At 44.4% G+C, this 14404-nt stretch overlaps 1 protein-coding gene across 1 annotated transcript in view; it reads left to right on the plus strand.

Moving 5' to 3' along the window:
• lrp1bb (low density lipoprotein receptor-related protein 1Bb) overlaps positions 1-14404 on the plus strand; it is a 249953-nt gene that overhangs the window by 168467 nt on the left and 67082 nt on the right. The window contains exons 33-42 of the mRNA XM_013913504.1: positions 1223-1363; positions 1458-1583; positions 1713-1844; positions 6945-7079; positions 7352-7481; positions 8264-8390; positions 8520-8671; positions 9363-9487; positions 9696-10067; positions 13657-13846. Of these exons, the coding sequence (XP_013768958.1) occupies positions 1223-1363; positions 1458-1583; positions 1713-1844; positions 6945-7079; positions 7352-7481; positions 8264-8390; positions 8520-8671; positions 9363-9487; positions 9696-10067; positions 13657-13846 (1630 nt within the window). The remainder of the gene's footprint in view (positions 1-1222; positions 1364-1457; positions 1584-1712; positions 1845-6944; positions 7080-7351; positions 7482-8263; positions 8391-8519; positions 8672-9362; positions 9488-9695; positions 10068-13656; positions 13847-14404) is intronic.

The raw sequence follows: 14404 nt of genomic DNA on the forward strand, positions 1-14404 counted from the left end.
GTGTGTGTGTGTGTGTGTGTGTGTGTGTGTGTGTGTGTGTGTGTGTGTGTGTGTGTGTGTGTGTGTGCGTGGGTGTGTGGGTGTGTGGTTGAATGCAGTGACACAAAACGTGCAAGAGAACTAAAGAACGCCGTGCCTTCCAGGAAGTGGTGCTGGAAAATGTACAGGGCACATTTTCTAGATGGTACTTAACATATTGTCTTGGATGAGAATGCATCTGTCGTTTAAGTTAGGTTGCTAATCGAATTCAAGAGGGTGCTAAATTGCACCAGGTTGTGTCCAGGAGCAGCGCTGCTCTGAATGGTTGCATTAGCACAAAGCAGGAAAAAGAAATCTGCTGGTAATTGACATTGCTCTAAAGAAGGAGGCATTTAATGAGCGCTGCTGCTGCTGCTGCTGCTGCTGCTCAGCTCAGTAATTCCTCTGTTGGGGGTTTGTATGAAAATGCAAAGGTGATCCTCCGGCCTCCGCTGCTCTAAGCTTTTACAACATACAGTCTGTTATAGCCACGTTTGTGTGACCTAATTATGGGGCATGTTGTAGATACTCTGTTCATTTTTGTGGTTTTATCCTTTCTAGAATGAGGTCATCTTCACCTCCTCTGATGTTTATCCTGGAAGGAGAGGACTCACTTAACTCCTTTTTACTTGTCACCTCAGTGGGATTGTAAAATGAGAAGTTCCTGTCACGCCTGTCGAGTAAATGGCAAAGCGCCTGGCGAGGACTGTGCGTCACTGATATCTGCTGAGGACAGAGGTGCTGGGCTTGGTGTGCAGCAGTCAGCAGCCCCGTTGGTCAAACAGCACATGCTGTATTTCTGTCTGTTTATAGGAATGCGATGCCCGTTTCAGTCGGTAATGGAAACGTTTGTCTTTCAAGTTCAAGGAAAAGCTTCAGTGGAGCTAAAAACCTTCCTGCAGTTCAAGGCTGAAACTCATCAACAGCGACGGGGCCGAGCGAGACAGGAAACCCACTTTTTAATCTGAAATCAGCTCAGAGAAGGCCTCAATTATTAACAGGCCTTAAGGAATAAGTGTGCCAGCTTTAGGAGATTAGAGTGCAGGCTGAAGCTCAGCATTTGCACTTTGAAGGATGGCCTTCGCCTGCACTCTGCTTGTGTTTCCAAGAACTCATTTGTACCATGTTGTGAAAAAGAAAGGAAAGCGCTCTTTGGCCTTGCTCTAAAAATGGAGTTAATTCAGATTTTCTTTGCTGGCTGCAGGTGGAAAACTCTGGTGGGCAGATGAGGAATCAGGACGGCTGGGAACGGTCACCAAGAGAGACGGGCGCAACCTTGTTGTTTTGAGAAATAAGACGAGTGGGGTGGTTCACATGAAGGTGTACGACAGGGACAGCCAGAAAGGTAAGCAGCCTCTCTCACGTGATTGACAGAGATGGACATGCCTGCTGATGGTGCGTCACTGTCGTCCGTTTGCTGGTTTTGTTTTAATAATCAGGAAGAAATCAGTGCCAAGTAAACAACGGAGGATGCTCGCAGCTGTGCTTCCCGACTTCAGAGAACACCCGCAGCTGCTCCTGCACCGTTGGCTACAACTTGCGTAGCGATCGCACGTCTTGCGAGGGTACGATTCCCAGTTTCTTTGAGCCTTTCGATAAATGAATAATCTCTACGTGCGTCAAAGGGCATTCGTGAGTTCTTGAGCTTTAATGCTTTTATCTGCGCTCTAATAGATCCCTCTGTGACTCTTTAGGTGTTGACTCATTTCTAATGTATTCCATCCATGAGGGAATCCGGGGAATTGCTCTTGACCCGAATGACAACAGCGAAGCCCTCATGCCCATCACAGGAACGCTTTTTGCTGTGGGAGTCGACTTTCACGCAGGTACGTGCAATCACATAAGAAGATAGTGGAGACCCGCTAAAGCGCGACGTTCGAGCTTAAAGCTTAAAGAATCTGACATTTTATTAAACCTACACACTTTATATTGCTCCTTGTTTTAAAGTCGTCCTTATCTGGAACTGCTGCAGCTGTCCGCTCTGATCAGATCAGTACCAGCGTTGCAATATTAAATACCCCTGATAAGTGAAGTGGATAGCATTATGCATGCCATTATAAGGCAGTGCTGGGGAGGCTCGAGTCCTGGCATTGATGTGGATACTTGGACTTGTACTACCTGACATACATGCAGACCCTGTGGTGCCTGGCACGCAAACCCAAATGTGTGCCCCAACGGGTCAGCATGGGGGGGACCTGCTCAGCAGTATGTTTGATACTCGAAGCAGCCGCAACCTGTGAAGGATTCTGGGAGCGTGAGATCTGTAACGGCAGAATGATGAAAAGATTCAGAATCAATAATAAAAATAATAATTACTTATGTAAATATAAAGGTTTGTCTTTAAGTACTCAGTCAGAGGAATGCATTACTCCATCCCTGAACTGAGTCAAGTCTTAAAGCCCCAAAGGCTTAAGGACACAAAACCCCTGAAGACGTGCTGCTCCAGTGCTTTATAATGTCAAGCTGGAAACACTGGCGTGCATTAGTCATAGCACCTGTACACAAATACTACACAGCTGCTGCCACACTCTCATATTCGCTTTATTTCCTCTTTCTTGAGTTATTAAAGAGAAGATAAAGATCTTTGTTGCTCTGGGCTTTGTGTGTCTTTTAAATAATGGTCGAGCTTAACTTTTCCAGATGAATGAGCGCCTCATGAATAACATCCACCATTTTCCATGTAAACAATCCTAATCCAAAGAAATTCCCAAGATGCACCACAACATGAAGGTAGCATCACGTTGCAAAGCACAAACCAGCAGCTTGTGCTGATATTTGTTTCCTCTCACATGATTTATTATTCTGATAAAAGCTAGAAACATACCAGAGACCGGAAACGTCCGTTCTCTGCGATACGTGTAGGGTGCTGTCGAAGCATGATAACAGGTCTGTGGGGAAACTGTATAAAGGAGATGACATGCACAACAAACCACAAGTACACATACTGTATCCTGAAAATGTTGTTTGGCTAATTCCACATGCAGTCTGTGATTTCGCTCTCCTGTCACTGGCAGAGAAACAATTACTGAGTGAGTATTGTTTTATAGAATGGAAACATTTTTGATGCAGTGAACACCACACATGGAATTCTGCTCATTTCCTGCATTTTCATTGAAGTATTCCAACATTTGATAGCTTAGTTATTTTGTTTGTAGGTGAGGTTGGTCAGATAGGATGAATCCAACTCCTTGTCTCATTGTTCACTTTCTAAATCCTTGAATCTCCTTGATGTTAGCCCCTCCCACCAAAGATGTAAGCAAGGAAACAAGGAAGCGATAGATGAGGGGTGGAGTTAAGGCATTGTGCAGCAGCAGACGTGCTTTTCTCTCAGCCTTGTTCCAAGCCGTGTCAATTAAATGTGATGTGAGCCTTGGTTTGTTACAGCCTGCTGCTCTGTTTGATGATCTTAGATGTCATACTCACATCACAAATGGTGGAGGGAAGGTGTTATCATAAAAAATGAAACAACTTATAAATACAAAGGAACACTTGATTCATTTCTTTAGTCCTGCTCCTGACATGATTGATATATTTCATCCGTCACGCGTAAAAACACTTCCACACCTGTGCATCCTCAGCTTCTCTCTCCATCGTCTCTCCCAGATAGACCGGAATTGGGACATTTTTCAAAATGTGTAAGATTGATTTCTGGGTGTCGTGGAGGAGGACAGATGACAGGGGAGGTGACGGGGAGGGAGAAAATAGAGCAATGGGAAACCCTTATTGACTTTTGGCAGTCTTTTCACTCTTAGTCTGATTCCACCACCACCTCCATTAAAGCCAAACTATCAAAATCACAAAATTCGACTGTTCTTTGTAAACGAGCAGAGGACCACGTTCACTAATTAACTTTGCACGTCTTCAGGAGCCTGGGTAATATCCTCACAGGCTGCGATGTTGTACCTTTGCTCGAGTTTTTTAACCAGCTCCTTAACGCTCTGGTTTTCCATCATGTAAATGCAGCCATGCAGCGTTTCCTGGGATGTGGAGCTTGCATGCTCGTGGAGTCATCTGTTTACATCTAGGTCGCTCGTCACCAGCTGTTAGCTCCTTAGCAGCCTGGTTGTATTTGACGCTGTGTTTTTGCCTCGAGTGGTGAATCGTGTTTGTTGTTTGTACCTTCAGTGAGAACCGTTTTCTTTCTTCTATAAATGTCTACTTTAATGTTGGAGGCTGTTAAAATAACTCAATCTTTAGCTTCTAAATCATTATTCCAGCTGACACATCCCAGACAGCATCCTTATTGCGTGCTGGCAAAGATAAACTCATTCACTGCTAGAGCAAAGATATCATTAAATGATGTAAATCATGAATCATGTGAAAATGGTGCAAACGAATTGTTTACAAATATTCAGAATTCCCAAAACATCAAACCTGGTGAAGAAACTGAAGTAAGTGATGGCATTAGATTTAAAGTCTTAAAGGGTTCAATAAATCCATTTATTTCTTATTAAGAAAAACTTCTAAGAAGCTTGAAAAGACGGTGACTGGACTCGTTAAAGTTTAACTTAGAGAACCTTCTTTTTGAACTCCATAGACAGTGTTTCACAGCCTTTTGGATCCACGGCACATATTTCACATTAGAAAAATCACACAGCACACCACCAAACAAAAATGTGACAAAAAGCATATTGATCATTTTCCCCAGCGCACCAGACATAGCAGACATGGCTCGGTTTGTCCCCACTATAGATTTTTTGCTTTCTTCTGACCACTACTCACGCTGGGCCTTCACCTGGGTCAGAGTTTTCACCAGGACCAGGTCGGACTGACTACTTTTTCTTTTCAGATATTTATCTAGTAGGGGTGCAACGATACTCGTATCGATATTGAACCGTTCGATACAGTGCTTTCGGTTCGGTACACATATGTATGGAACAATACAAAATTTTTAATCTATTTTATCAACTTTCCTTCTGACGATGCTGTCTGTGTTGAGCGCTCAGTGGATCTGCGCTCGACTACTCCGCCTAGGCTGCACTGTCGAGCACAGATCCACTGAGCGCAGCACAAGCTAGCAAGACAGAAGCTAAGCTCCTTGCAACATGGCAAATTGAACCTCCCCCACCCTCATTCAGATCTGACGTTTGGAACTATTTTGGTTTTCATGTGACGTATGACCCTGAAGGTAAGCGCGTCATGGACTAAAGTAAAACAGTATGTTGGATGTGCCACGCAATGCTCAATTACATGGGTGGGAGCTAGTGTGTTAGCGCAGTTAGCCCGTTAACGTGTTGGCCGTCCAGCCCCACGCACGGGGTGAGCTCGTTAACGGAGATTTGCCGTGTTGTGGCATTAAGGTTATTTCAACGAGATTAACGCTGACAGCACTAGTGGGAACACAACGAATATGACTGCACATTTACTCCGACATCATCCTAGTGCAAAGACAAAAACAACAAGCAGCATGCTACAAACTTTACCCGAGTCATTTAGACAGCCGTTAGCACAGGATTCTCCTTATGGGGACCTGATATGTTTAATATGCTGCTGAGAATATAGCCCAGAAGAAGCGTATAGTATAGCTTTTATTTTGAAAGAGCACATTTCTCTGTAATAAACTCTCTTCTCCATCAGATAGATTTATTTTTTCATTACTTTGGTGTTTCAGCAACATTAAATTTAAAAACTGTACTTTTGAGTTAAAATATATATTTATAATTTTAATAAATGACAAATTAAAAAAGCATGAACATTTTTTTGTATCGAAAAAAATATCGAACCGTGAATTTTGTGAATTTTATCATTGCACCCCTATTATCTATAGGGGCTATTAGCTATTATGGGCGGTGTTGTCTTCTTCGTCTTCTGTTTACTGGCAGTTGGCAACCCATTTAATTAGAGCAGGTAGTTGTACTGCCCTCTAGTGGTAGAAAAATAATTGTTCTGCCCGTTATTCACGCTGATCGCTTAGAGTACTAATGAGGTGGAACCAGATAATCTCCCACAGCACACCTGATCATTTCTCACAGCACACCTATGTTTGGGAAACTCTGCCTCAGACGGCTATGACCTGGACGACTGCAAACCTTCGCAGACTTAAGAAAAAGTCTGAGTGCAGGGAAAAAGCCAAGTCAGGTCCCTCATTATACAGTAGTTACAAGTCAGTGACTCATCCCTCGACTATCTTGAAAACCTAAAACCTCGTTCTGAATCCGAGAGACCTCAGGGGTCGTTGGAAATCTTGAAGTGTGACCACGGCTTTTGGAAAAGAGGAAATAACCTGAATATAAAATGAGATATTACTAAAGGACAGAACAAGATTGATGATGGTCCTCACCTTTATTATTTTGGACAGGTGAACACACAAATGTATTACTAAGCCCATCCAAGAACAGCAGTTGATAGCTCACACATAACATTTACATGTCATTATAGAGAATGGAGGTTGCTGGAGCAGAACAGATGAAATCCCTGCAGCTGTGTTATGTCATATATCATCTCTGTGTTAACAGAGTGTAAAGGCGGTGGGAATACGAACGTGCAATTAAACATATAACGCCAGCTACCCTCTTAACAACCTGTGCAGCCTAACTGACAATCATGCAGAAAGATCCACTTGAAGACAAGAGTATAAAAAAGGCAAACCACGCTATTTTATTAGCTTATTTAACAGCGCCGTAAAATGATAACGGGCCCGTTACAGTTTTACCAACACCGTGTTTTGCATGGAGCCGTATTCTGCCCTGTAAAATTTTCCCAACATTTGCCTTTTCCATCCAGCAGCTGCATGTCAACAAGGACCTGTGCCTGAGTTGTTAGCGCTTCTGCTATCATGCTTTATTGTGCCACACAAAATCTGGTGAAATGGGCCATGATACAGTAAAATGTGCTTTCATGAGCTGCTTAGTTTGAGGGCACGGATACTGTTGTGGCAGCCGCTTTCATCACGTCTCCTATTATTAACCGTAGGGTGCATTTTGCAGGGAATGATACTGTGTACTGGACAGACATGGGACTGAACAGAATATCCCGAGCCAAACGCGACCAGACCTGGAGGGAGGACGTCATTACCACCGGCATCAGCCGTGTGGAAGGCATTGCTGTTGACTGGATCGCTGGTTAGTACCGTCACTGCTGGAGCCCTGGAGTCATTTCCACAGGCTGTCAAGTTTGTATCGATTGTTGAAAATTCACACTTTAGGTGCCACGCCTCTAGTTATAGCACCGAGTCGATGTCATTGTTGCGATCTGAATTGCCAAAAGCCATTAGGCTTTGGTGACAAAGTGCAGGCAAAGAATTAGATTTAATGAACTGTGTCTTTAACTTCTGTGTCCTGGAGGATGAATTCTACTTTAATTACATGTATGAATATTGCTTCTTTCCAAACAGGCAACCTGTACTGGACAGACCACGGTTTCAATCTAATTGAAATCTCTCGCCTGAATGGTGCATATCGCTCAGTGGTCATATCAGAAGGACTCGATCAGCCCAGAGCCATCGCTGTACATCCACAGAAGGGGTAGGAAATGACTCTGTGCGTGTGTTTGTTTAGCCTACAATCAGTGCCGTCTCTATACTTTTAGAAACCACTTACTGTAAACAGCAGATATATTAAATACATTTGCTGCTAAAACTAGAAACCAAAGCAGGTCTTATTAAGCCAATTCTGGCTCATCGCATATTCGCTCAGTGGCCACTTTATCCAGTCAGCCTATTATGTGATACCACCATAGCTCACAGAACCCGTTAATATCAAATTCACAGAGCGAAAAAAATGGCTGACTTAGACTCTGGTGTGGCTGCTGTGTGCCAGACAGGCTTGTTTGGATCCGTCTAAAGCTTCAGATGTCCAAGGATGTTCACTTACAGCAGCACAGTAAAGCAGTCAGAGTCTCCAGTAAGCAGCACTTACTGACACGACGTTGCCAAGTGTGCTGACTTCTGCTGAGCCATGCAGATGGCAGGCTGTACCCGTCCTGCCTGCTGCCAGCATCCAGTGTGGCTCACGTTCATCCTCATAATACTGATCGCTCATTATTTTAATTATACAACCTATTTCAGAGATACTTGTCCACAATTTACCTCTTTTAAGAGAGTGGTGGAGCGTAAAGTGACATTTAGGGCAGCTTGCTTTGTCGAGCAGGAGGATAATTATATGAATACATAAGAACATGTTACACTGTATCCAAATGTGCTCTAAGCATTAATATGCACCATACTAAAAGCAGATGTTACCTAAACAAAGATAAAAATGTTTTCAAAATCTACAGTTCAAATAATAAATGAGGTGTATCTGGGCAGATATCTGTTCTGGACCGAGTGGGGTCAGAACCCCTGCATCGGCCGTTCCCGCCTGGATGGATCAGACCAGGTTACCCTGGTCAGCTCGGGCATCACGTGGCCCAATGGAATTTCCATAGACTATGAGGTACAGTCGCACACAGATAATACATCATGTAGAGTACCTGTCTCCTTGCTCACCTTACAGTCTTGTGCCTAACATTTAACCATACAAAGCGCTGCAGTTTGTGTTATGCATTTTAAAATTACCTTCCAGGAAAATACATTATATTGGTGCGACGCACGCACGGATAAGATCGAGAGGATCAACCTTGAGACCGGTGAGAGCCGGGAGATTGTACTGTCAATGGCCAACGTAGACCTGTTCTCCGTGGCCGTGTTTGGGCCTTACATCTACTGGTCTGACAGGTAATTTGTTATTTTCTCAAATGCAAACTCTTGCATTTGCCTGCAAAGCCTTTATAGTAACCTGGCAGCGCCCTTCCCCTCCTTTCAAGGCTTCCAAGGAGAAATATTACACAGCAGGCGCAATCCTGTTTTTTTAATACTCCAGACAAGTATTAGTGTTTGTTTTAATGTTTGACAAAGGTCTGAAATTAAAAACACAATCAATCAAAATGTATTTCTATAGCACATTTAAAAAGACATCAAAGTGCTTCACACGAGTGCTGCAGGCGAATTCCAACAATAGACAAAGATAGAAGATACAGTAATGGTTACAGTAACAACTACAGTTATGTAACACAAATGCAGACCAGGTGGAAGTCCAAACTAATTAGCTTCAAAGGCTACATTCAACAGGTGAGTTTTAAAGAGTGATTTAAACGATTCATTGGATTCTGACATGCGGATATTAAGTGGAAGATTATTCCAAAGTTCGGCAGCACGGTCCCCTCTAGTCTGTGATGATGACAGTGAAATAAAACTGAATTTAGATGTAGATTCTGATGTGTATTGACAACAGTGCTGAGTTTTGTTTTAGTGTTTTCAGCTGAAAGGATGTCCTGCAGCATGTCTGTGTAACTTCCCCATCCTTCACCCCGCCACGCTCACACAGAGAACCTTATGATTGTTCTTCTCCGACTCTCCTGACTTTCAGGGCCCACTCGAACGGTTCAATCCGACGAGGCTTGAAGACGGATCCCAGTGAGGCTGTGACCATGAGGAGCGGTCTAGGGGTTAATTTGAAAGATGTGACCGTCTTCACCAGAGGCAGAGAAAAAGGTGCGTTTTCAAACATTATAGCCGCACAGTTTCACTTCCTGTCTCGTATTATGCTCGCAGATTTTTATGCAATCGAGTTGCAAATTTGTGGCTCCCAGACCGTAGATTGGATTTTCATCTGACTTGTATAGGCGGGCCAATTTAAACGTGATGGCTCACAGCAGAAACGGCTGCCAGTGACTAATCAAACACATGTTGTGCTTTGAAGGCACCAACCCCTGTGCCAGAAGTAACGGAGGCTGCCAGCAGCTGTGCTTCCACCTGGGCAGCGGTCGCCGGACCTGCTCCTGTGCACACGGGCGCTTGGCAGAGGATGGCTTTGCCTGCGAGCGCTATGAAGGTTATCTACTCTACTCTGAAAGGACTATCCTGAAAAGCATCCACCTTTCTGATGAAAATGACCTCAACTCACCCGTGCAGCCTTTTGAAAATCCCGCTTTTTTCAAGAATGTCATAACGCTGGCCTTTGACTACAGTCAGGAGACAGCTGGAGCCAACCGCATCTTTTTTAGCGATGTCCATTTTGGAAATATCCAGATGATTAACGACGACTGGACGGGAAGATCCATCATCGCAGAAAGTAAGTGGATTCCATATTGACAGCGTTTCTGTTATTTTATGTCATCTAACAAGTCCTCTGTGGGAAGCTGCAGGTCCACCACAGACGTTGAAGAGTGTGGTTTTCTGCAGTGTGGGCTAGCCGTATTTGTCACACCGCGTCTTTGCTTGGTGTGTTTTCAGTCGGCAGTTTCATGTGCCTGACATCTGGAAGCTTGCACTTTATGCACAGAGCTGCATGTTTGTACACTCTCTAATTTATCCGTCCTCACCTGTACCTGTTTTGGCTGTCTGCTGGGTTGCAAGCCATGAAAATGTAGTTTGACTGTAAAGTGGCACCGTGGCCGACGCTGCTCCGATGATCCGTCTGCTTGGAGGAAATAGTGCATCTTTCTCCTGTAGTTGGGAAGCAGGGTTGTTAAGAAATCAGTGTAGCACTGATGTACGTCAAGAGGGGCATTTCTTCTTCAATCGGTTTTTTTACTCTTTTACTCCTTTGAAAAGACCGAATCAGCCTGGTTTAAATGAACTATGTTCCAAGCTTTCTGCACACTGACTGAACATGGACCGATCTGCAGTCTGACTGGAGTCAGATGAGCAGCAGAAAGTCTCCGTTCTGCACAGCTCGCGTCCTGTGGCATTCAGTGACGTTTCCACAGGGAGCAGAGCTCAGCACCTTCCCACCGCCCCCTCGCACGGAGAGGCTGGCACAGTGTTACTGAGCCACTCTCACCCACCCCCGACCCATCTTTAGCGCTCCTGCTGAGGGAGCTTTCTGCTTATTTATTTATCTTCTAGAAATGAACAAGCGTTACCAAGAACCATCTGTCAGGATTTGTAAGTGTCCTTCACACCTTCAAACTTGTGAAATGCATAATGAAAGTGGTGATAATAATAATAATGCACGACAATACCACTGGAAACAAGCTCTTTTGATGCAGCCACAGTGCACAGAGAAATACCATCCTGTGGCCCTGCTGGTTCCTAATGAGTTTGTTTGTGTGTTGATTAAAAGCAGCACATCCACCTGCTCCATACTTCTTTTCATGGACCACGTTTAGGCAGCGGTGGATCTACTTCTGCAGTATCTTCTCTTTTATTCTAAAAGTTTCTGCCCGAATCCTGTCATTGAGGAAAGGTGAAGATGTTAATCATCTATATTTCCCTAATTAAACTCTGTGTCCCCCATTAATTAGTCCCTCGCCTGGCCAACAATTTGAGAGAAACTCCAAGCTGCCAGACGGCTTTTATTGCAAGCTATTAATTAGTGGTCGGCTGACTCAGGTAGAGTCTTAAGTATTCTGGAGTTTGGTTTATGGGTTTTTATATACTGGGGTGCAGCCAGATTAACTCATACTGGCCACATGTTTGCCATTCAGACAGTTAGAATTGGCTCTGACAGACAAAAGCGTGACGGGAAAAATCACGAGACAATCGTTTGACAACTGAATTACTTTAATGTTCACTTAATTAATGTTTGTATCTTAGCTGTTCTTGATGGAGCCCATCAGAGGTCTCGTACCTGCACTTCCACTGTTTGGGTTAGAATAATAATAATGGATTGCATTTATATACCACTATTTATTCACTCTCACACACTGGTGGAGGCAGCTACAGTCGTAGCCACAGCTGCCCTGGGGCCGACTGACAGAGGCGAGGCTGCCATATCGCGCCATCGGCCCCTCTGGCCAACACCAGTAGGCGGCAGGTGAAGTGTCCTGCCCAAGGACACAACGACCGAGACTGTCCGAGCCGGGGCTCGAACTGGCAACCTTCCGATTACAAGACGAACTCCCAACTCGGTCGCTCCTAATGCTCCTGTCACCATTGGTCCCACGTTGGACTTTGCACATCTGCTCCAGCTGTTCCTTCAGCCCCTGGTACTCCTTTATTTTCTCTCTGATGTTGCTGGGATTTGCACGTCTGTATTAACTACAGTCTTCTGCTCCTTGTCAGCTGCCACTATGCCTGGTTGGCTGACAATGAGCTGCTTATCTGTCTGAAACTTGAAGCCGTCCCGGGACTTTGGACTGTTGTTCTCGACCACCTTGGTGGCGTCTCCTATCGGGACTTGGGAACATCTGAGACACATAGTCCATATGTGGCACAGATGTTTCTGTACAGCAGCGCTCCCCCCCCCCCTTTATGTGCCACGGACCGGTTTAATGTCAGACAATAGTTTCACGGACCGGCCTTTAAGGTGTGGCGGATAAATACAAAATAAAATGATAGGACCGAGAGAAAAACTGTGGGATTTTGTAGACATTATAATAAACGTGAATTCACTGAGTAGTTGTGTAACTTTATTAGCAGCGTCCTCCAGAAATGCACCAACAACATTGAGACTAACATCCTCCTCTCAGGTCGCTATGGTAACGCAGAAATATTTCTTTCAAAATAAGACGAACAACTACATCACAGGAAACCGAGTTAACGATAAAAACCCTGAAAACCATAAATTTCACACCCGAGCCTCGACTCTCACAGCCCGGGACCAGACGAGTCATGGACCGGTACCAGGCCGTGGCCCGGGGGGTTGGGGACCGCTGGTGTGCACTATCCCAGCCTCTATGTGTACACGGCCCCAGCTAGCCTTACTTCCTGCTGCTATGTGTTGGACAGTCTCCGGGGCACCTTTGCCTGATCTGAAGCCTGAGTCCTGACGGTTGGATCTTTAGAACAATAGCTGGTGTTTGGTATGTGTATGGGACTTACCAGGGAAACTGACCACTCTAGCATTAGTGCCTTGGATGTTGCACACCTTAATATGGTCTGTGTTGAGGATCCAGGATATACTGACGAGAAGTGGGCTCATGGACACATGGGTGGATATTTTCTTCTGGTGCTTTTGCTGTTGTTTGTTTTTAAAATCTTTCTCATCACTTTCATAACTTAGATCAACAATGCAGTTATTGTGACCTTACTTCTCCACAATAGTGATATTGAGAAACGCTGAAAGTCATATTCAGTCGATAAATCGAAGGGTAGAAAAAGAAAACTGCAGTGAGTAATCAAACATGAATATGACCAGATTCTCTGCTGAAAATCACGTCTCTCTGGAGGTTCCATCTCTGTCAGTCATATTCATGCAATAACAAGAGAGACTGCAAAGGTCTTTTCATATTCTGTGTTTTGGAAATTGGTTTGCCATGAAAACACATTCGGTTCCTGAGTGACTTTAGCATCAACAAATAGCTGTCTGTCCAGTGTAGTGAGGCATGAAGTTATTTCCCTGTCAATCAGAAAAGAAACACGATCCCAATTCTAACACAATTGGAGCCTGCCATCTGTTACAAGCAAAGTCAGTACTTTCACACATTTATACACAACAGACAACTCTGAGGTTTGGAGCCCGAGATGACAGCGGCATATAGCTGGAATCTGCATTTACAGATAAATAAATGAACAATAAACGTAATGAATGCCAGCTCCAAAGTGATTATTTCTTTCGTTTTACTCTATGTGATGTTTTAGATGGGCGCTCTTGCTCTACTACGATTATTTTTCCCATGTGACTCAGTTATTCGCTAGAATAAAAAGGCAGACTCGTAACGCCGACTCTCATTCAGGTCACTTTGTTGCTCCGTGGTCTGATGTTTCTCTTGTTTCAGATGTGGGTTCAGTGGAAGGTCTGGCTTACCACAAAGGTTGGGACACTCTGTACTGGACCAGCTCCACTACATCCACCATCACCAGACAAACTGTGGACCAGAGTCAAGCCGGCGCCATCAGTAGGCAAGCTGTGGTGACGCTTTCAGAGGAGGACCACCCACACGTCCTGGCCCTGGATGAGTGTCAAAGGTCAGTCGTCGTTCTCATAATGCACTTTTCACCATTCATCACCATGCTCATGGATCCGTTACTTACATGTGGGACTTTAGCTCAGAATATTATCTGCTTGGTATTTGAGGTGCTCCAAGTTTGATCACCACAAAGGTGATTGTTCTCAAGGACAGTTTTGCTCTTGTCATGCCACGCGCGGCATTCCAGTCACATTATCACGCTCCCAGTTCTATTTCATGGTTCAAGAGCGTATATAACAACATAAACCAGTCATGAGTATTTAATGGGGGTGAGCAATTCTAGTTTAATTATTGCAGTGCAGCACCTCAACCATCTAGTTATGCGTTCCACATAACCTCTTACTTATGTTACATGTTATGTGTAATACTGTGAGCTGTGACTCAGGCAGTGAGTCCTTGGCTGTGCTCGGCCTGCGCTCTGTTTCAACATCACTCATCTTTACAGGTGGTTGTAAAGGCCTGATGTTGAATTAGGAGCAGTGGGCAGCTGTTTCTGCAGAGTTTTGCCCTTTTGTGCAATAAACTCACTGCTCAGAAGTACATGCCCCTTCCTGTT

Source organism: Pundamilia nyererei, unplaced genomic scaffold, assembly GCF_000239375.1.
Source record: "Pundamilia nyererei isolate P.nyererei 1_Seehausen unplaced genomic scaffold, PunNye1.0 scaffold00135, whole genome shotgun sequence".
NCBI classification, from domain to species: domain Eukaryota; kingdom Metazoa; phylum Chordata; class Actinopteri; order Cichliformes; family Cichlidae; genus Pundamilia; species Pundamilia nyererei.